General features: G+C 51.0%; 2 protein-coding genes across 2 annotated transcripts in view; one reads left to right on the top strand and one right to left on the bottom strand.

The window, feature by feature from the left end:
- LOC144603206 (H-2 class II histocompatibility antigen, E-S beta chain-like) overlaps window positions 1-21,021 on the top strand; it is a 162,224-nt gene that overhangs the window by 126,159 nt on the left and 15,044 nt on the right. The window lies entirely within an intron of this gene.
- LOC144602555 (DLA class II histocompatibility antigen, DR-1 beta chain-like) lies at window positions 10,267-20,373 on the bottom strand. Its single transcript, XM_078415685.1, has 5 exons — window positions 20,260-20,373; window positions 17,584-17,926; window positions 14,145-14,261; window positions 11,971-12,000; window positions 10,267-10,693 (listed from the first exon to the last, which is right to left on the bottom strand). Exons 1-5 carry the CDS (start codon window positions 20,371-20,373, stop codon window positions 10,668-10,670), a joined length of 630 nt encoding a protein of 209 aa, XP_078271811.1. The 3' UTR covers window positions 10,267-10,667.

Below are 21,021 nucleotides of genomic sequence, written 5' to 3'. Positions count from 1 at the left end.
ACACGAAACAAAAAAAAGAAACATCCATCACAGTGAGTCTCCTCCAGTCACCTCCTCACTGTGATGGAAGGCCAGAATGTCTTTTCTCTTCCGCTGCCGTCTTCTCCAGCGGTCAGGCTGTTGAAGTTGCCACGTTCCAGGCCGCGCTGGACAGTGAAAGGTCCGCAGTGGAAGGTAGTGGAGTGGCGATTACGAAGGAGAAGGTGCTTGGGAAAATGAAAGGTGTGAAGGTGGATAATTCACCGGGACCAGATGGACTGCACCCCAGAGTTCTGAAAGAGATGGCTTTAGAGATTGTGGAGGCATTAGTAGTGATCTTTCAAGAATCACTGGATTCAGGAGTGGGTTCCAGACGATTGGAAAATTGCTGTTCCGCTGTTCAAGAAGGGAGCAAAGCAGAACAGTGGAAACTATAGGCCAGTTAGCTTGACTTCTGGGGTTGCTAAGATTTTAGAGTCCATTATAAAGGATGAGGTTTCTGAATACTTAGAAGTCAGTGATAAAATAGGCCTAAGTCAGCATGGTTTTCACAAGTTATAGGAGTAGAATTAGGCCATTTGGCTCATCATCTACTCTGCCATTCAGTCATGGCTGGTCTCCACAGTTTAATACTGATCCAGTGGTATGGGATACATGTTACAATGCCCACTGCCCGGGCCCACAGTGGTCTCTTAGTCTCTGCTGACCAGGACTATGAATACAATCCTCGACGTTCACTCCAACAATTTCAGATAACCAGTCTGTGTTGGGACTGTGTGTGCTGTAAGATCAGCCACTGTAACATTGGTTCAGAGTTCCTCTTCCCACAGCCGTTGCCTGAGTCGCTGGGGATTTCCAACATTCACTTTTATTTCCAGGCCACAGAAACAAATTCTACCCGGTAACTGGTGACACACTGTAAACTGATGATGGCAAGCAAGTTGTACACATTCATTACCATCCGATCACAAGTTCACAAGTGATAGGAGTAGAATGAGGCCATTTGGCCCATCGAGTCTACTCCGCCATTCAATCATGGCTGATGAATTTTTTCATCAAGCTGTTTTCCACGAGTGATAATTCTGCTCAATAACCAAAGTCTGTAGTCTCTTTTTTGCTCTGGTTTATTTTCAGCCACATGTTTAGACCGTAATGTTGTATCCTTATTGTTTTGATATGGTTATGCTTTATTCTTAATTGTTAACTATGATTGTGTTGTTATTTGTGAGCGGAGCACCAAGGCACATTCCTTGTATATGCATACTTGGCCAATAAACTTATTCATTCATTCATTCATTCATTCATTGATCTCTGCCTCCTAATCCCATTTTCATGCTTTCTCCCCATAACCCTTGACACCGTTCTAATCAAGAATTTGCCTGCCTTAAAAATATCCACTGACTTGACCTCCACATCCCTCTGTGGCAATGAGTTCCACAGATTCACCACCCTCTGACTAAAGAGGTTCCTCCTCACCTCCTTTCTAAAAGAGCACCCTTTAATTCTGAGGCTGTGACCTCTGGTCCTAGACTCTCCCACCAGTGGAAACATCCTTTCCACATCCACTCTCTCTCTGCCTTTCATTAGTCTGCAAGTTTCAATGAGGTCCCCCCTCAACCTTCTAAACTCCAGCGAGTACAGGCCCAGTGCTGTCAAACACTCATCATATGCTAACCCACTCGTTCCTGGAATCATTCTTATAAACCTCCTCTCCACCCTCTCCAGAGCCAGCACATCCTCCCTCAGATATGGGGCCCAAACGTTCTCACAGTACTGCAAATGCGGCCTGACCAGCGCCTTATAGAGCCTCGCACTACATACCTATTTTGTGAAGGGGAGGTCTTGCCTGACAAATCTGTTGGAATTCTTTGAGGAAGTAAATAGCAGGACAGACAAAGGCGAGTCCGTTGATGTTGTTTACCTTGACTTTCAGAAAGCCTTTGATCAGGTGCCTCACATGAGGCTGCTAAAGAAGGTGAGAGCCCATGGTTTCAAAGGGAAGATACTAGCATGGATAGCAGCAGGTGGGCAGGATGGCAGAAAGCAAAGAGTGACAATAATGGGGACTTTGTGTTGGAAAGAACTGCAGATGCTGGTTTAAATCGAAGGTATCACAAAGTGCTGGAGTAACTCAGCTGGCAGGCAGCATCTCTGGAGAGAAGGAATGGGTGACGTTTCGGGTGGAGATCTTTCAGACTCAGGGGAGAGGGAGACACAGAGATAAGGAAGGGTAAGGTGTGAAAACGAGTCATCAAAGGGGACAAAGTTCAAGGAAAATATACAATAGATCATTGTTCGCTGGGGGAAAATGACAACGAAGCATACAAAGATAAAATTTAATCAGGACATTCCGACTAGTCGGGGAACTAGGATGGGGGACGGATGGAGAGAGAGGGAAAGGAATGCTTACTTGAAGTTAGAGGTCAATATTCATACCGCAGGGTTGTAAGCTGCTCAAGCAAAACTTTGCTATTTTATTAACTTTACGACTCATTTCATCCTGCACACAGATTCACTTGGGACATCTCCGACACCTCCCTACTGTTTCTTGATCTCGCCATGTCCATTACAGGAGATAGTATCGACTGACATCTATTACCTACTGTATCCGCCGTTCTAAGTGTCAACTTCTCTATGTCAGAGAGACCAAGCACAGGCTCGCCGATCGTTTCGCTGAATACCTTCGCTCAGTCCTTCTTAACCTAGCTGATTTCCCCGTTGCTCAGCACTTCAACTTCCCTCCCATTCCCAATCTGACCTTTCTGTCCTGGGCCTCCTCATTGTCAGAGTGCAATTGGAGGAACAGCACCTCATATTTTGCCTGAAGGTAGACACAAAATGCTGGAATAACTCAGCGGGTCAGGCAGCATCTCGGAAGAGAAGGAATGGGTGACGTTTCGGGTCGAGACCCTTCTTCAGACTGATGTCGGGAGGGGGCGGGACAAAGATTGGATGTAGTAGGAGACAGGAAGACAGTGGGAGAACTGGGAAGGGGAGGGGAAAGAGAGGGAAAGCAGGGACTATCTGAAGTTAGAGAAGTCAATGTTCATACCGCTGGGGTGTAAGCTGCACAAGCGAAATATGAGATGCTGTGCCTCCAATGTGCGGTGGGCCTCACTATGACACTGGAGGAGGCCCATGACAGAAAGGTCATACTGGGAATGGGAGAGGGAGTTGAAGTGCTCAGCCACCGGGAGATCAGGTTGGTTAAGGTGTCGAGCCTGCGTTTGGTCTCGCCGATGTAGAGAAGTTGACATCTGGAAAAGCAGATACAATAGATGAGGTTGGAGGAGGTGCAGGTGAACCTCTGTCTCACCTGGAAAGACTGTTTGGGTCCTTGGATGGAGTCAAGAGGGGAGGTAAAGGGACAGGTGTTGCATCTCCTGCAGTTGCAGGGGAAAGTACCCGGGGAGGGGGTGGTTTGGGTAGGAAGGGACGAGTAGACCAGGGAGTTACGGAGGGAACGGTCTCTGCGGAATACAGAAAGGGGAGGTGATGGGAAGATATGGCCAGTAGTGGGGTCCCGTTGGAGGTGACGGAAACGTTGGAGGATAATTTGTTCTATACGACAGCTGATGGGGTGGAAGGTGAGGACTAGGGGGACTCTATCCTTGTTACGAATGGGGGAGGGGGAGCAAGAGCGGAGCTGCGGGATATAGAGGAGGCCCTAGTGAGAGTCTCATCTATAATGGAGGAGGGGAAGCCCCATTTCCTGAAGAATGAGGACATCTCTGATGCCCTAGTGTGAAACACCTCATCCCGGGCGCAGATGCGGCGTAGACGGAGGAATTGGGAGTAGGGGATAGACTTTTTGCAGGAGACAGGGTGGGAGGAAGTGTAGTCCAGAAAGCTCTGTGAGTCAATGGGTTTATAGTAGATGTCAGTCACTAGTCTGTCTCCTGTGATGGAGATGGTGAGGTCCAGAAACGGTAGGGAGATGTCGGAGATAGTCCAAGTATATTTAAGAGCAGGATGGAAATTGGTTGTGAAATGTATCAAGTCAGTGAGTTCTGCATTGGTACAAGAGGTAGCACCAATGCAGTCGTCGAGGTAGAGTTCGGGGATCAGGGATTGTTCGATGTACCCGACAAAGAGGCAGGCATAGCTAGGGCCCATGCGAGTGCCCATAGCTACGCCTCCGGTTTGGAGGAAGTGGGAGGAGTCAAAGGAGAAGTTGTTAAGGGTAAGAACCAGCTCTGCTAGGCGGAGGAGAGTATTGGTAGATGGGGATTGGCTGGTTCTACGGTCGAGGAAGAAACAGAGGGCTTCGAGACCATCCTTGTGGGGGATGGAAGTGTAGAGTGACTGGACATCCATGGTAAAGATGAGGGAGTGGGGGCCTGGAAACTGGAAGTTATCGAGGAGACGGAGAGCGTGTGAGGTGTCGGACATATGTAGGGAGGGATAGGATGGAGTCGAGGTAGGTGGATATTAATTCGATGGGACATGAACAGGCAGAAACAATGGGTCTGCCAGGATAGTTCTGTTTTGTAGATTTTAGGGAGAAGGTAAAATCGGGCCGTGCAGGGCTGGGGAATGATAAGGTTGGAGGCATTAGAATGAGTCTCGACCTGAAACGTCACCCATTCCTTCTCTCCCGAGATGCTGCCTGACCCGCTGAGTTACTCCAGCATTTTGTGTCTACCTAGGGCCACATCCCGAAACGTCACCCATTCCTTCTCTCCCGAGATGCTGCCTGACCCGCTGAGTTACTCCAGCATATTGTGTCTACCTTCGATTTAAACCAGCATCTGCAGTTTATTTCCTACTCATATTTCGCTTGGGTAGTTTACATCCCAGCAGTATGAACATTGACTTCTCCAACTTTAAATAGCCCTTGCTTTCCCTCTCTATCCCCCCTCCCTTCCCAGTTCTCCTCCCAATCTTACTGTCTCCGACTACCCTGACATCAACCTGAAGAAGGGTCTCGACCTGAAACATCACCTATTCCTTCTTTCCAGAGATGCTGCCTGTCCCGCTGAGTTACTCCAGCATTTTGTGTCTACCTAGGGTCACGTCCCAAAACGTCACCCATTCCTTCTCTCCAGAGATGCTGCCTGTCCCTCTGCATTACTCCAGCCCTTTGTGTCTACCATCCAGTATAAACCTATTGTCTCCCACAGCTATCTAGACTACACTTCTTTCCACCCTGCCTCCTGTAAAGACTCAATCCCCTAATTCCAATTCCTCCGTCTACGCCGCATCTGCGTAGATGAGGTGTTCCCTACCAGGACACCTGAGATGTCCTCATTTTTTAGGGAACGGGGGTTCCCCTCTTCCATCATAGATGAGGCCCTCACTAGGGTCTCCTCGATATCCCACAGCTCCGCCCTTGCTCCCCCTCCCCCCAGTCCCAACAAGGCCAGAGTCCCCCTAGTCCTCACCCTCCACCCCATGCAGCACATAATCTTCCGACATTTTCACCACCTCCAACGGGATCCCACCACTAGCCACATCAGTCAGAGAGTTGTATATCTGTGGAATTATCTGCCTCAGAAGGCAGTGAAGGCCAATTCTCTGAATGCATTCAAGAGAGAGCTAGATAGAGCTCTTAAGGATAGCGGTCAGGGGATATGGGGAGAAGGCAGGAACGGGGTACTGATTGAGAATGATTAGCCATGATCACATTAAATGGCGGAGCTGGCTCGAAGGGCCGAATGGCCTACTCCTGCACCTATTATCTATTGTCTATCTTCCCATCTCCACTCCTTTCCGCTTTCTGTAGAGACCATTCCTTCTGCAACTCCCTGGTTAACTCATCCCTTCCCACCCAAACCACTCCCATCCTGGGTACTTTCCCCTGCAACTTCAGGAGATGCAACACCTGTCCCTTTACCTCCCCCCTCAACTCCATCCAAGAACCCCGACTGTCTTTTTAGGTGAGGCAGAGGTTCACCTGCACCTCCTCCAACCTCATCTACTGTATGTGCTGTTCCAGGTGTGGACTCCTATATATCGGCGAGAGCAAGCGCAGGCTTGGTGATCGTTTCACTGAACACCTCCGCTCAGTCCGCCTAAACCTACCTGATCACCCGATTGCTCAGCACTTCCACTCCCCCTCCCATTCCCAATCTGACCTTTCTGTCCTGGGCCTCCTCCATTGTTGGAGGAGCACCTCATGTTTCGCTTTGGGCAGCTTACACCCCAACGGTATGAACATTGACTTCCCTCTCCCATCCCTCTCCCTTCCTAGTTCTCTGACCAGTCCAAATGTTCCAGATTACATTTTATCTCAGTTTGCTTTGTTGTTACCTTCTCCGAGCTAACAATGATCTATTCTACATTTCCCTTAATTTCATGCCCTTTGTATTGTTTTCACACCTTACACTTCCTTAAATCTTTATCTCCTTCTCCCCGACTCAGTTGGAAGAAGGGTCTCGACCCGAAGCGTTACTCATTCCATCTATCCAGAGATGTTGCCCAGAGTTACTCCAGCATTTTATGTCTACCTTCAGTATGAATATTGACCTCTAAGTATCCCTTGCTTTCCCCCCCCCCTCTCTCTCTCTCTCTCTCTCTACCCCTCCCCACCCTAGCTCTCCGACTAGTCTGACCGTGCTCCTGATTACATTTTATCTTTATATGCCTCATTGTCAGCTTCCCCCAGCTAACAATGATCTGTTCAGTCAGAGAGTTGTGAATCAGTGGAATTCTCTGCCTTAGAAGGCAGTGGAGGCCAATTCTCTGGATGTTTTCAAGAGAGAGCTAGATAGAGCTCTTAATGATAATGGAGTCAGGGGGTATGGGGAGAAGGTAGTACTGATTGTGGATGATCAGCCATGATCAAAGTGAATGGCGGTGCTGGCTTGAGGGGTTGAATGGCCTCCTCCTGCACCTATTGTCTATTGTTCTACATTTCCTAGAACGTCCCCTTTGATGTCTTGTTTTCACACTTTTCCCTTTCATATTTATGTCTCCCTCTCTCCTGACTCTCAGGAACAGGGATTTGCCACAGGCGGGGAGAAGGGGGTACTTGGGTGGGACATTCCCATTTCTGAAGGGTCTGTGCTGAAACATAACTGCTTCACACTCAACCCCACCCCAGCTTTTGCAGTGTTTTATTTTATTCCCTGCAAGATTCTGGATGTGGGACCAGAGGGCAAACTCACCGTGGCAGGGACCACCGCCGCAGGGACCACCGCAGCAGGGACCACCGCCGCAGGGACCACTGTGGCAGGGACCACCGCAGCAGGGACCACCGCAGCAGGGACCTCCACCGCAGGGACCAGCGCGGCAGGGACCACCACCGCAGGGACCACTGCAGCTGGGACCTTTGCTGCTCCAGTCCCTCAGCAGAGCCTTGTTCGTTGTCCCAGCACCCATGTAACCCAGACCCTCTTACAGTGAAGCCCGTGCACCTTCCCTGTTGCTCGTAGACCCGACACGTTCAGAGATTGGTGGACAGGGACAACGGGCCCCATCTGAACATCAGCTCCTTCCACCCTCTCTCCATTTACTAAACCTGCATTTATTCCACCTGTCACGCCCCTGACCCCTCACTAGCTGCCCCCTCCCCTCCCCCACCCTCCGTGATCCCCACATGCCGCAGCTCCCCATCACTGTATCACCAGTAAACACTTGACCCAACTAACCAACAGCACCCATCCCTGTGGCACCACGGGCCACTCACCCAAACTCACGTCCACCCTCTGATTCAGACATATTCCCCAGACCTCAATCCATGCCCGCACACCACCCCAGGAATGTGCACTTGAAAGGCATGAAATACGGTCCAGACCTAAAACGCCACCGTTCCATGTTCTCCAGGATGCTGCCTGACTCTGAGTACTCCAGCACTTTGTCTTTTTTATGTAAACCAGCACTTGCAGATCCTGGTTTCTAACCTTAACTTACCAGCAGCACGTGAACATAGGACTTGTGACAGTGCAGGTACGTTGCAGGGACTGGTTGACCCACGTCACTGCTGGTCACCACCACAGAAACTGCCAAACATTGTGTCACACATGTCCAGACCGCCTTTGCCCAGACCTGTTGTTACCTCCATCACCACTTCCTCAGTGAAGGATCTCACGTTTGCCCAGGGCTGGGGTAGCTACACTGTGTTTCCCGACTCTCCCTCCCTCTCTCACACACCGAGGTCTGTTCCCTACACGTCTGGGGAATGTGCTGGGATTGGGGAACTGTCCAAGCAGCCGCCATCTTCATTGTCCCCTCCCCAGACTGCAGTTGATTAGGTCCTGGGTCTCTCCGCATGGCTGGTTGACCTCAGCACCACTGTCTGTCCAGCCTAACTCCCCCTCCCCTCTCTCTCTCTCTCCACACAGTCCAGTTCAGAGCAACAGGTGCTTGTGTTGTCACCATGTCCCAACTGGCTGCCCCCGTCCTCTGCCCACCCCACCAACTGCCCTCAACCCATCCCCTTCAACAGCCCCTGTCTGTGACAGGCTCATCCATGCCCATGCCAACCCTTCCCCTCACTGGATGATGACACAGAGGTCAGGGCCTCAGTTGAAGCTGGGCCCAGCCAGCTGTGCCTGGGTGACCCAGATACGATGGAGCCTCATCTCCTGGCCCGACCCATGGTTTCCTTCCATCGCCTTTCCCAAGAACCTCTCCTCGTTCCATCACTCCATTTCATTCCATCACGCCTGTTGAAGGAATCCCTCCTCCAACGCCCACCTTTTGTCCCTCACCAGCCCCCCCCCCCACTACCTCTCCATTCCCCTAACCTTTCCCTCCAGCCCTCTCCCATAGATGAGGAGTCTGACCACATCCCTCCCCACCCAGCCTTCTCTCTGCACTTCCCTGGAACGTTTCCTGGATGGCAGCCCCTTATGCTCCCTCCTCCTGTGGGTGCCCCCACTCCCCCCCCACCCACTGCAGACCCATATATGGTGACCCGTATATGCCGCAGACCCATATATCCCACTGTGACCATATAGACCACTACTGCAGACCCATATATCCCACTGTGACCATATAGACCACTACTGCAGACCCATATATCCCACTGTGACCATAAAGACCACTACTGCAGACCCATATATGGTGACCCATATATGCGTCAGACCCATATATCCCACTGTGACCATATATCCCACTGTGACCATATAGACCACTACCACAGACCCATATATCCCACTGTGACCATATAGACCACTACCACAGACCCATATATCCCACTGTGACCATATAGACCACTACCACAGACCCATATATCCCACTGTGACCATATAGACCACTACCACAGACCCATATATCCCACTGTGACCATATAGACCACTACCACAGACCCATATATGCCACTGTGACCATATATCCCACTGTGACCATATAGACCACTGTGTGCAGGCACCACCCACAGACCCACCCTCTATCCCTCACCCCTCACTGAAGCTGTTCACTGATCCCAACACCCTGGGGTGTAAACCTCCCCCCTACGCCCATAACACCCGCCCCCCCACCCCAGAGAACAGGCCAGCCCCTGTGTCAAACCTCCCCCACACTCCCTCTGATCACCTCCCACTGGAGATTTCCATCAGCAAACACTGACCTGTTGAATTCTTCAGTGTTATTATTTTAGATTTACTTGTAGTTTGATTTTCACTTTGTCCCCGACCACTCCTACCCCTTCACATTTCACTTTTCTACTCTTGTCATCTCTAGCCTTTGACCTCCAGATGATCTGTCAAATACCCGCTCCACTGTATCCACCTATCACTTGTCACGCTTTGTCCCACTCATACTTTTTCACCTTTATCTCCCCCCCCCACCCCCCACCCAAACGACAAGGATCCCAATCATAGCATCCTCCAGCAGTGTTGTGCTGAAGACTCCAGCGTCTGCAGTTGGTTTCCCCGCTGCCCTGAGAGGAGCCAGGCTGGGAAGAGGGTTGAGGAGCAGGGCCTGTGGGCTGCTTGAGCAGATCAGCTCACACAGGTTACACAAGAGGTCACTCCCACTGTCAGTGATGTTGGGGACCAGTGACACTGACTGAGCCCAGACCCAGGGGGAACAGAGGTGGGAGTCAATGGCTGCACCTCCACCCCAGGCAATCAATATCCCAGCACCTCCTGGCTTGTGGGAGGAAGGTGTGAGGTAAACAACCTTCAGCCCAGGACCCAGACCACACAGCAGGAAGCAGTATCCAGTTGATCCTGGACCCAGACTGCTTGTGGGAGAGGCTGGGCCTGACCACCCCCTTCCCAGTGTCCATCACCACATTCAGTGAGGAACTGAAGCCCCTGGTGCCGTGTGTCTGAGAGCAGCGGGGAGAACAGTCCCAGCCAGTGACTGATCGTGGAACATAGTGACACAACACGCAGCAAGTATCCCAGAGTCTTTAATCAAATGTTCCAGCGACAGGTACAGAGATCAGCATTTGCATTAAGGCAATTCATTGTAAAGTAGAGAGAAGAGCAACAGGTAGATGCAGGTTCACCGTCAGTGAGATTGGAGTGAGGGGAGGTCCAGGGGTCTCGGGGCCGTCCCCCCTGACCAGTGAGGTGGTGATGATCACTGGTTGCCACAAGCTGCCATCACACTGTGCAGTCGGCAGGAAGCGGCCGCAGGTGGACCTCTACCCCGTGGTGACCAGTGAACCGCGTCCACAGCTGGGACCGAGCAGCTCTCTACCCCGGGGCTCCAGGGTCACTGCCCAGTCCCAGGGAAGCCGTGCAGTGCCGACCAGACACCGGCGGCAGAAGCTGCACCGTGCAGTGGCGCGGTTAACTGATCGCAGCGCCCATCAGACCTGCAACACAGGGTGGAGAGAGGTCAGGATCCAGGGTGGAGAGAGGTCAGGATCCAGGGTGGATAGAGGTCAGGATCCAGGGTGGATAGAGGTCAGGATCCAGGGTGGAGAGAGGTCAGGATCCAGACCAGAGCCGGGAGACTGTGCCCCCTTCTCCCCTTGTACACCCCCCACCCAGTGTAAGATCAAGCGGGGTCCCCGTGACCATGCCCTCTTGTACAATCCCCACTCCCCACCCAGTGTAAGATCAAGCGTGGTCCCAGTGACCATGCCCCCTTGTACACCCCCCACCCAGTGTAAGATCAAGGAGCGTCCCAGTGACCATGCCCCCTTGTACAGTCCCCACCAGGGAGGGTCTTGGGGATTAACCTGATACACTCCCAACCCCAACCACTTTCTGCACAGACCAGGAAGTGTTTTGCTGACTGTGTCCCCTCGTACAAGCCCCAGTGTGACCATGGTGACAGTGCTGTACATTGAGGGAACCAGAGACCACCCCCCGTGTTACCATGGTGACAGTGCTGTAGATTGAGGCACTCAGAGACCACCCCCTTCACCCACCCCCAGTGTGACCATGGTGACAGTGCTGTACATTGAGGGAACCAGAGCCCACCCCCTTCACCCACCCCCAGTGTTACTGATGCCTCTGCACTGCGGGAGGAAGCCTCTCTGCCCCACATCACATGGCCACCCACTGCTGTGGGACAGGGAATGCCCCCTCAGACGGACATCGAGGAGCCAAGCTTTCAGCCCCCAGCTGGGGTTCCCATGGAGGGTGTGGAGCAGTCTCAGTGTGCTTCCCACAGTAATCAGGAGAGCTGCAGGTAGCAGAGGTGCAGCAGGTAGTGCTGCTGCCTCACAGCACCAGCAACCCGTATACACTGTGCTGTCAGTGTGGAGTTTGCATGTTCTCCGTGACCAGGTGGGCTTCTTCACGGCTGCTCTCCTTTCCTCCCACATCCCAGAGGCATGCGGGCCAGTGGATAATTGGCCACTAAATCACCCTGGTGTGGGTGGGCTGTTGGGGAATTTGGGGAGGAAGGGAAAAGGTGATAATGGGCACAGGGGAGAACAGGTTGTAGATGAATTAGTTAATCAAGGGCTGGCAGAGACTCCATGGCCTGAATGGCCTCCAATGCCCTATATTTGAAGTGAGGAGCTTCACTTTTGCCCAGGCACTAATCATTGTTTCATTGAACATGTTCCATTCACCAGACCCACGGCCACATCCCTCCCCACCCCGGTGGGATTAACGCAGGCTTCCCCTGGGTACTCACGTGGGCCATGGCTGGTGGAATCCAGGATAGCTGGAAGAGAAAGCACACGTGGTCAGCAGGTCAGTGACAATCTCACACAGGGGGGACGGACTGGTGAGGTTGGTGTCTGTGCTGCTGTTGATGGACTGCCGTCAGAGTGCAGCCCTCCCATTGATGCAGCCGTCAAAGTTACCCCCAGTGCCTCCCCCACTACCCAGGCAGCTCACTTCAGTAAATCAAACCCAGCTCAGAAACTAAAACCTGCTCAAATTAAACTCCTGACCCAGGCTCTTCCCCACCTACCACAGGTATCACAGAACAGAAGAGAACCACAACAAGCCCTTCGGCCCACAATGGCAATAATAGACAATAGGTGCAGGAGGAGGGCATTCGGCCCTTCGAGCCAGCACCACCATTCAATGTGATCATGGCTGATCATCCACAATCAGTACCCCATTCCTGCCTTCTCCCCATACCCCCTGACTCCGCTATCATTAAGAGCTCTATCTAGCTCTCTCTTGAAAGCATCCAGAGAATTGGCCTCCACTGCCTTCTGAGGCAGAGAATTCCACAGATTTACAACTCTCTGACTGAAAAAGTTTTTCTTCATCTCCGTTCTAAATGGCCTAACCCTTATTCTTAAACTGTGGCCCCTGGTTCTGGACTCCCCCAACATTGGGAACATGTTTCCTGCCTCTAACGTGTCCAACCCCTTAATAATCTTATATGTTTCAATAAGATCCCCTCTCATCCATCTAAATTCCAGTGTATACAAGCCTAGCTGCTCCAGTCTTTCAATATACGACAGTCCCGCCATTCCGGGAATTAACCTAGTGAACCTACGCTGCACACCCTCAATAGCAAGAATGTCCCTCAAATTTGGAGACCAGAACTGCACACAGTACTCCAGGTGCGGTCTCACTAGGGCCCTGTACAACTGCAGAAGGACCTCTTTGCTCCTTTCCTCAACTCCTCTTGTTATGAAGGCCAACATTCCATTGGCTTTCTTCACTGCCTGCTGTACCTGCATGCTTCCTTTCAGTGACTGATGCACTAGGACACCCAGATCTCGTTGTACGTCCCCTTTTCCTAACGATACCATTCTGCCTTCCTATTCTTACCACCAAAGTGGATAACCTCACACTTATCCACATTAAACTGCATCTGCCATGCATCCGCCCACTCACACAACGTGTCCAAGTCACCCTGCAACCTCATAGCATCTTCCTCACAGTTCACACTGCCACCCAGCTTTGTGTCATCTGCAAATTTGCTAATGGTACTTTTAATCCCTTCATCTAAGTCATTAATGTATATCGTAAATAGCTGGGGTCCCAGCACCGAGCCTTGCGGTACCCCACTAGTCACTGCCTGCCATTCTGAAAGGGACCCGTTAATCCCTACGCTTTGTTTCCTGTCTGCCATCCAATTTTCTATCCATGTCAGCACCCTCCCCCCAATACCATGTGCTCTAATCTTGCCCACTAATCTCCTATCTCTGTGCTGAACTAATCTCCCCTGCCTGCACATGACCCATACTTCTCCATTCCATGCAGATCCATGTGCCCATCTAAGAGCCTCTGAAACTCCACTCTTGTGTCTGCCCCCACCACCTGTCAGCATGTTTCATGTACCCACCACCCTGTGGGTAGCTATTTACCCCACTCAGCATCTTGCCCTGCTTATCAAGGACCAGAATGGAGATGGGTACAGGAGGAGGCCATTCAGCCCACCATTCAATACAATGGCTGCTCTGGTCTCCACCTCACCTACATTTCCATCTGCCCACCACTCCTGAAGTGGACAATCCTTGTTCTGAAACTGCATCACCCCTGGAGCAAAGATCTTCAGCATTCACCCAAACAATATTTCATAGCACCTCATTTTGAGAGGGGTAGAGCTCACCTTTTTCACCATTAACCCTTCCATCCCAGCAGTGAAACTTTCCCACCTTCTCCAAAGCTAGTACATCCTTGGACCAGGGTGCAACAGGCTACCTATTGCCCCATTTTGCCCGGTGTTCACATGTCCCAGACTGTGCTGTGCTATTGGTCCACATCTGGACCAGGGGATGGGTAGAGATTCAGTCCTTGGGTTGGGCCCAGATCCTCCAGCCAAGTGGTGGGACCACAAGTGTACATTAGTGGAGCCCAGGGCTGGAGGCCTGGGACAGACTCCCTCATACACCAGCTCACCTTTAGCATTCCTCAGCTTCATTATAACTCCAGCCAGGAGGATGGTCAGCCCAAACACAAAGCCCAGCGCTCCCACGATGATCTTGGTTTTCTCTGACTCGGATGAGCTCTGCACATCTGTCGGGTGAAACCGTCAAGAGTTAGAACAGCCCACAGGATGGACACGCACGCACGCACGTACGCACACACGCACGCAGAGTGGGAGCTGACATCTGTATCAGCTGAATAACCACAGCACTTAGCATCCAGCAGCCTGTTGGAGTGGAAGGGGAAGGGGGTTAAATTAACAGTCTGAGGGAGTATCTGTTTCTGTGGAAACATCATTCTGCAGCACCTAGTGTGCTCACATATTAGGCTGTGTTGGAGATGATATGGAGGAACAGGTATCCTACAGACTGCTAACTGGATTTCATCAGGGTCTGCGGGCTGATGTCCAGGAGTAACACCAGTCTCTAAAAGCAGCTGCAGGTGAGTCCTACAGCATGGAAACAGGCCCTTCGGCCCAACTTGCCCACACTGGCCAACATGTGTTGGGCAAGTTGGGGAAAACCAGGGAGATGGTGGTAGATTTCCGCAGGCGCAGCCGGACCCCCTCCGACACCGGTGATCATCCAGGGAATGGACATCGAGAGGGTGGACTCTTATAAGTACCTGAGTGTTTACCTCAATAATAAATTGGACTGGACCAAAAACACCAATGCACTGTACAGAAAGGGCCAGAGCAGACTGTACCTGCTGAGGAGACTCAGGTCCTTTGGAGTGCAGGGGGCACTCCTAAGGACCTTCTATAACACGATGGTTACATCAGCCATTTTCTACGGAGTGGTCTGCTGGAGCAGCAGCATCTCAGCAGCAGAGGGGAAGAGACTCGACAAGCTGGTCAGGAAGGCCGGCTCTGTCCTGGGTTGCCCCCTCGACTCAGTGCAGGTGGTGGGAGAGAGGAGGATGATGGCAAAGTTAACATCGCTGCTGGACAACGACTCCCACCCCATGCAGGACACTATCACTGCACTGAGTAGCCCCTTCAGTGACAAACTCCTTCACCCCAAGTGCGTGAAGGAGAGATATAGGAGGTCCTTCCTTCCCGCTGCTGTGAGACGGCACAACCAGCACTGCTCCCAGCAGACGAGTCAACAGTAACAGCTAAGGAATACACAGTAAATGATGACAATCTATCCTTGTCTTTACTTTTATTTATAATGAATGATCTCTTGCTCTCCACTTTGCTGCTGTCACACTGTAAATCTCCCCGGTGTGGGACAAATAAGGGAATATATTATGTTCCATCTACACCAGCCCCACCTGCCTGCGTTTGGCACATACTGTATCCCTCCAAACCTGTCCTATCCATCTGCCTGTCTAACTGTTCCTTAAACGTTGGGATAGTCCCAGCCTCAACTACCTCCTCTGGCAGCTTGTTCCATACACCCACCACCCTCTGTGTGAAAAAGTTACCCCTCAGATTCCTATTACATCTTTTCCCCTTCACCTTAAACCTGTGTTCTTGATTCCCCTACTCTTGGCAAGAGACTCTGTGCATCTACCCGATCTATTCCTCTCATGATTGACACATTGTGAGAGTAACACCATTTACAAATTGTCCTACCAACTACACATGGGACAGACTGAGATGCAGCAAGTGAACAGAACACTGGACAGTGTTAGTGAGAAATCAGAATATCACAGGAATGAAATGCTTGCATATGCCTGTTGGCCCATAGAGTAGTGACACATGCCTTGTGAGAAGCTGGTCATGGCTCAAGTGGATCAATGAAGGGATGACGTCAAACAGAATTGGAAAGGCAGAGGGGGACACGGAGACATTGTGCAAGTTGTGTAGTTCTACTGGTCCTATGTTCTATGCTCAGCTAAAGTTTCACCTAACTGACCATGATTGTCCATCATGCAATACCCATCCACAGGTCAACCGCATGCCTTGCTGCACCTTGATTTCCAATCATTCCATCCAATATTCACCTTTTAGACTGGACCACCTGCAGCTTTCCTACAGAATCACCTGTCACCTCCCGTCTGACTTTATCTTTCCGCATTGTGCCCCAGAGCACAGCCTTGGAATCACTAACCTGTGTTGCTTTCTCCCAAATGATCACCAGCCCCCCTCCCTAACAGTATCTGAAACAATACTAAAAGCTGCTCCTTTTACTGGTGAATCAGATACAAAGACAGTGTCTGGAATGAGAATCACTGAGGCAAGTCTGAAGGAAGCAGGGTTGTGGCTGCTGTGCACCTTACCCCAGTCCATGGCCATGGGCTCTGCCAGGCTGCTGTGCACCTAACCCCAGTCCATGGCCTTGGGCTCTGCCAGGCTGCTGTGCACCTTACCCCAGTCTATAACATATATATAACATATAACAACTACAGCATGGAAACAGGCCTGTCCGGCCCTACCAGTCCACGCCGACCATTCTCCCTGACCTAGTCTCATCTACCTGCACTCAGACCATAACCCTCTAATCCCCTCCTATCCATATACCTATCCAATTTACTCTTAAATAATAAAATCGAGCCAGCCTCCACCACTTCCACCGGAAGCCCATTCCATACAGCCACCACCCTCTGAGTAAAGAAGTTCCCCCTCATGTTACCCCTAAACTTTTGTCCCTCAATTCTGAAGCTATGTCCCCTTGTTGGAATCTTCCCCACTCTCAAAGGGAAAAGCCTACCCACGTCAACTCTGTCCGTCCCTCTCAAAATTTAAAAAACCTCTATCAAGTCCCCCCTCAACCTTCTACGCTCCAAAGAATAAAGACCCAACCTGTTCAACCTCTCTCTGTAACCTAAGTGCTGAAACCCAGGCAACATTCTAGTAAATCTCCTCTGTACCCTCTCCATTTTGTCGACATCCTTCCTATAATTTGGAATTATATGGGCTCTGCCAGGCTGCTGTGCACCCTACCCCAATCCGTGGGCTCAGCCAGGCTGCTGTGCACCCTACCCCAGTCCATGGCCTTGGGCTCTGCCAGGCTGCCTTACCCTAGTCCATGGGCTCTGCCAGGCTGCTGTTCACCCTACCCCAGTCCACGGCCTTGGGCTCTGCCAGGCTGCTGTTCACCCTACCCCAGTCCACGGCCTTGGGCTCTGCCAGGCTGCTGTTCACCCTACCCCAGTCCACGGCCATGGGCTCTGCCAGGCGGCTGTGCACCTTACCCCCAGTCCATGGCCTTGGGCTCTGCCAGGCTGCTGTTCACCCTACCCCAGTCCACGGCCTTGGGCTCTGCCAGGCTGCTGTTCACCTTACCCCAGTCCACGGCCTTGGGCTCTGCCAGGCTGCTGTTCACCTTACCCCAGTCCACGGCCATGGGCTCTGCCAGGCTGCTGTGCACCTTACCCCAGTCCATGGCCTTGGGCTCTGCCAGGCTGCTGTGCACCTTACCCCAGTCCATGGCCATGGGCTCTGCCAGGCTGCTGTGCACCTTACCCCAGTCCATGGCCATGGGCTCTGCCAGGCTGCTGTGCTCCACACGACAGGTGTAGGTATCCCCAGACACCGGCTGGTACTGCAGGAGTTCCTCCACTTGATAGGTCCAGTCACCGTCTGACAGCAGCACGGTGTTGATGGCACCGTTGGGAACTGGGGCACCGTTCTTCAGCCACGTGACTTCAATCTCAGGAGGGTAGAAACCAGTGACGTGACAGGTGAGCAGGGCCGACTGCCCCGCGTGGGAGGAGGCTTTGGGCCTGACTGTGATCTTCGGCTCAACTGCAGGAGAAAGCAAAAAGTCAAACCCTCTCATACAGATGGTTAAAGCAGAAGGGGGCAACTTCAGCCAATTGGAAAACCCCAGCAGTGTCAGTCAGCTGCCAAATGGCCCAATCTTCCAGAACAAACCGACGTTCCAGTGAAGACTAATCAAGGAAGCGTAGAGCTTCCTGCTGACTAATGACCAGGGGCAGAACCTTCTACCTCCTGCTTTGCCCCCACCACATGGTATATATCAACTTGCCCAGGTGTTGCTCAGTACGAAGGAGACAATCATCCAATGATCGGCACGGTAGCGCAGCGGTAGAGTTGCTGCTTTACAGCGAGTGCAGCGCCGGAGACTCAGGTTCGATCCTGACTACGGGTGCTGCACTGTAAGGAGTTTGTACGTTCTCCCCGTGACCTGCGTGGGTTTTCTCCGAGATCTTCGGTTTCCTCCCACACTCCAAAGACGTACAGGTATGTAGGTTAATTGGCTGGGTAAATGTAAAAATTGTCCCTAGTGGGTGTAGGATAGTGTTAATGTGCGGGGATCACTGGGCGGCACGGACTTGGTGGGCCGAAAAGGCCTGTTTCCGGCTGTATATATATGATATGTGATATGATATGATCACCTGCTTCCCATCATTTGTTTACTCCAAGCTCAATGTCCCCTCAGATCCACCCAAAATGTGGCAAACAGTAGCTTGACTTTGTAGCAGAGACAGTGACCCAGTGTCCTGCCAGAAGGCTCAGCATTGAGACAAAGACTAAGGCAACATCAGCTACTTGAGAAAGGGGTAGCAAATCCTCTAGTCTTTCAGTAGCAGTGAAGCTATTCATGGTGTCTACCACTCTTTATCAATCCAAAGTCAGACTTGGGAACTTGTGGCTTGATCTACTTGGGTCTTTGCTGGGAGCAACAATAGGCCATTGCTACACTGGGGACATTGATAACTCAACCATCAGTGTTCAGATCTTAAGGGATGGCACGTCAATGGAATATTCTCATTGGACTCCAACAGTAGTGACTAAGGAGAGAACCAGGATTTCATTCCTCTGCAAGATGTTTGTACAAAATGTGGAGACTGGACATTTCAGGGCAAAAACAGAAAAACTAAACTTTAGTTAGCTTGGGAAAGATTGGGCTGAAAGGAATTTAAAAAAGCTTTTTAGCAGCAATGGATGGAAGCTGCCATTTCATCAAAGTAAAAGCAACTTGCACTGTTATAAACTGTCTTGATGGAATAGATTTATTTTAAAATGCCCCATGCACAACGAGAAATAGTAAAGACTGATCAATCTCCATCCTCACTTAAGTATTTGGACAGGTACAAAGCAAAAGGGAATCAAACAAACAGGAGGCCAATCAGCCTATTGTGCCATTCTAGCATTCAATTGGCACCTGGCTAATCTATCTCGACACAATCCCCAGTACTAACCCCATACCCCTTTGTTCCCTTAATATCTAAAAAACTAGGAATCCATCTGAAAAGGGTAAACATCTTACAGTCCATTTGAACAGAGCACAAAGATTTGCATATTTGCTGGCCAAAGGAATATCCAACAGCCTGTCCTTTTACCGAGACCAGCTCTCTGCCAAATCTACTTGGTACCTGCTCTGATGTATTCCACTCTGCATGGTTCATTTCCCTCTTGTCCACATTCACCATCCTACAGTGTCAAGCTTACCTTCTATCAACTCCACACTGAACTCTCAAACCTGGCCACACGTTGATCCTAGTGTCTCTGCTGAGTACTAGACTGTGTCATTTCCATTCAGCACAAACCCACCATTCCTGGGAATGTTCTGGTGAATTTTGTTACACTCCCACCATTACCAGGTACATCCTGTTTCAGACACGAGAGCTGTGCAGGATATTCCAAACTCCGTGTCTTTGGAGTTATACAATTGTGGCAATTTATTTCCGCTCTTGCAAATGAATTTACAGTGAAGGCCTTGCTACCTTCAGTCCACTTGCCAATGTTCAGGTTTTATACAGTGGGTGGTAGGTCCTTGTAACACTATTGGTTTAGGCAGATAAGATAGTGGTGTTTAGAGGCTTTTAGACAGACATGGATGTGCAGGAATGAGGGACATGGATGACATGGAGACATTATGTTCAGCACAGATATTTTGGGCCAAAGAGCTTGTCCATGTGCTCACTATGTTTCCCAGGTCCTGTCTCATGATATTCATATCAACTTCCTCTAATCCAGGACCTTAATTTCCATAATTAGCCTGATCCTGGAGAGAGTTCCTGTGATTGTGGAAGACATCCTGCCTGGTTCCTGTACCAGAGAGTTCCAACACCTCCAACGACTTCACACATCATGAAGTGCCTGGAGAGGCTGGTGTGCTCTCACCTGCGACCCCTGGTTAAACCCTACCTGGACCCCCTGCAGCTCACTTACCAAACAAAGGTGGGAGTTGACACCATCATCCACCTGTTCCATCATTCCTCTGCTCACCCAAATAAGCCGGGAAGCATTGTGAGAGTCATGTTGTTTTAGTGCTTTTACCACCATCCGCCCTGCGCTGCCAGGGAGCAAACTGATGAAGATGTGGGTGGATGCTTCATTGTTGTCCTGGATCACCAACTACCTGACTGGACGGCCACAATATCTCAGGCTACAGAACTGTGTCTCGGACATAGTGGTGAGCAACACAGGGGCCCACAGGGAATGGTCCTCTCTCCCTTTCTATTCACCATCTACACCTCGCACTACAGATATAACTCCGTCTCCTGCCACCTGCAGAAGTTTTCAGATAACCATCCAATTGTGGGCTGCATCAGTGAGGGAGGGAAGCTGAATACAGAGGTGTAGTCAACCACTTTGTTGAGTGGTGTGGACTGAATCACCTGCAGCTCAACACCGACAAGACTAAGGAGTTAGTGGTGGAGTGTAGGAGGAGAGGAACACCCTGTCCCCTGTCTCCATCAATGGTGTGGATGTGCAGTTTACCATGGAGTACAAATACCTTGGAGTGTACCTGGACAGTAAACTGGACTGGTCCAGGAACGCTGAGGCCCTGAACAAGAAGGGACAGAGACGGCAGGACTTTTTGAGAAGGCTCTGCTTCTTCAACGTCTGCAGTCAGATGCTGCAGATGTTCTACCAGTCGGTGGTAGCCAGCGCCATCTTCTCCACTACCGTGTGCTGGGGAAGCAGGGG

This window comes from Rhinoraja longicauda, chromosome 19 (assembly GCF_053455715.1).
Source record: "Rhinoraja longicauda isolate Sanriku21f chromosome 19, sRhiLon1.1, whole genome shotgun sequence".
NCBI lineage: Eukaryota > Metazoa > Chordata > Chondrichthyes > Rajiformes > Arhynchobatidae > Rhinoraja > Rhinoraja longicauda.
Note: the sequence above shows the minus strand (reverse complement) of the source record. Positions and strands in the feature narration are given on the sequence as shown.

What these genes read in the sequence shown, in the direction of transcription:
- LOC144602555 (XM_078415685.1), bottom strand. Translation starts at nt 20,373, where the DNA reads ATGGTGGTAAAAGCACTAAAACAACATGACTCTCACAATGCTTCCCGG. An exon ending in TCAACTCCCACCTTTGTTTG is followed by an intron (nt 17,927 to 20,259) that starts GTAAGTGAGCTG and finishes AATTGGCTGAAG; the next exon opens with TTGCCCCCTTCTGCTTTAAC. An exon ending in GAAGCTGAGGAATGCTAAAG is followed by an intron (nt 12,001 to 14,144) that starts GTGAGCTGGTGT and finishes TTTCTCTTCCAG; the next exon opens with CTATCCTGGATTCCACCAGC.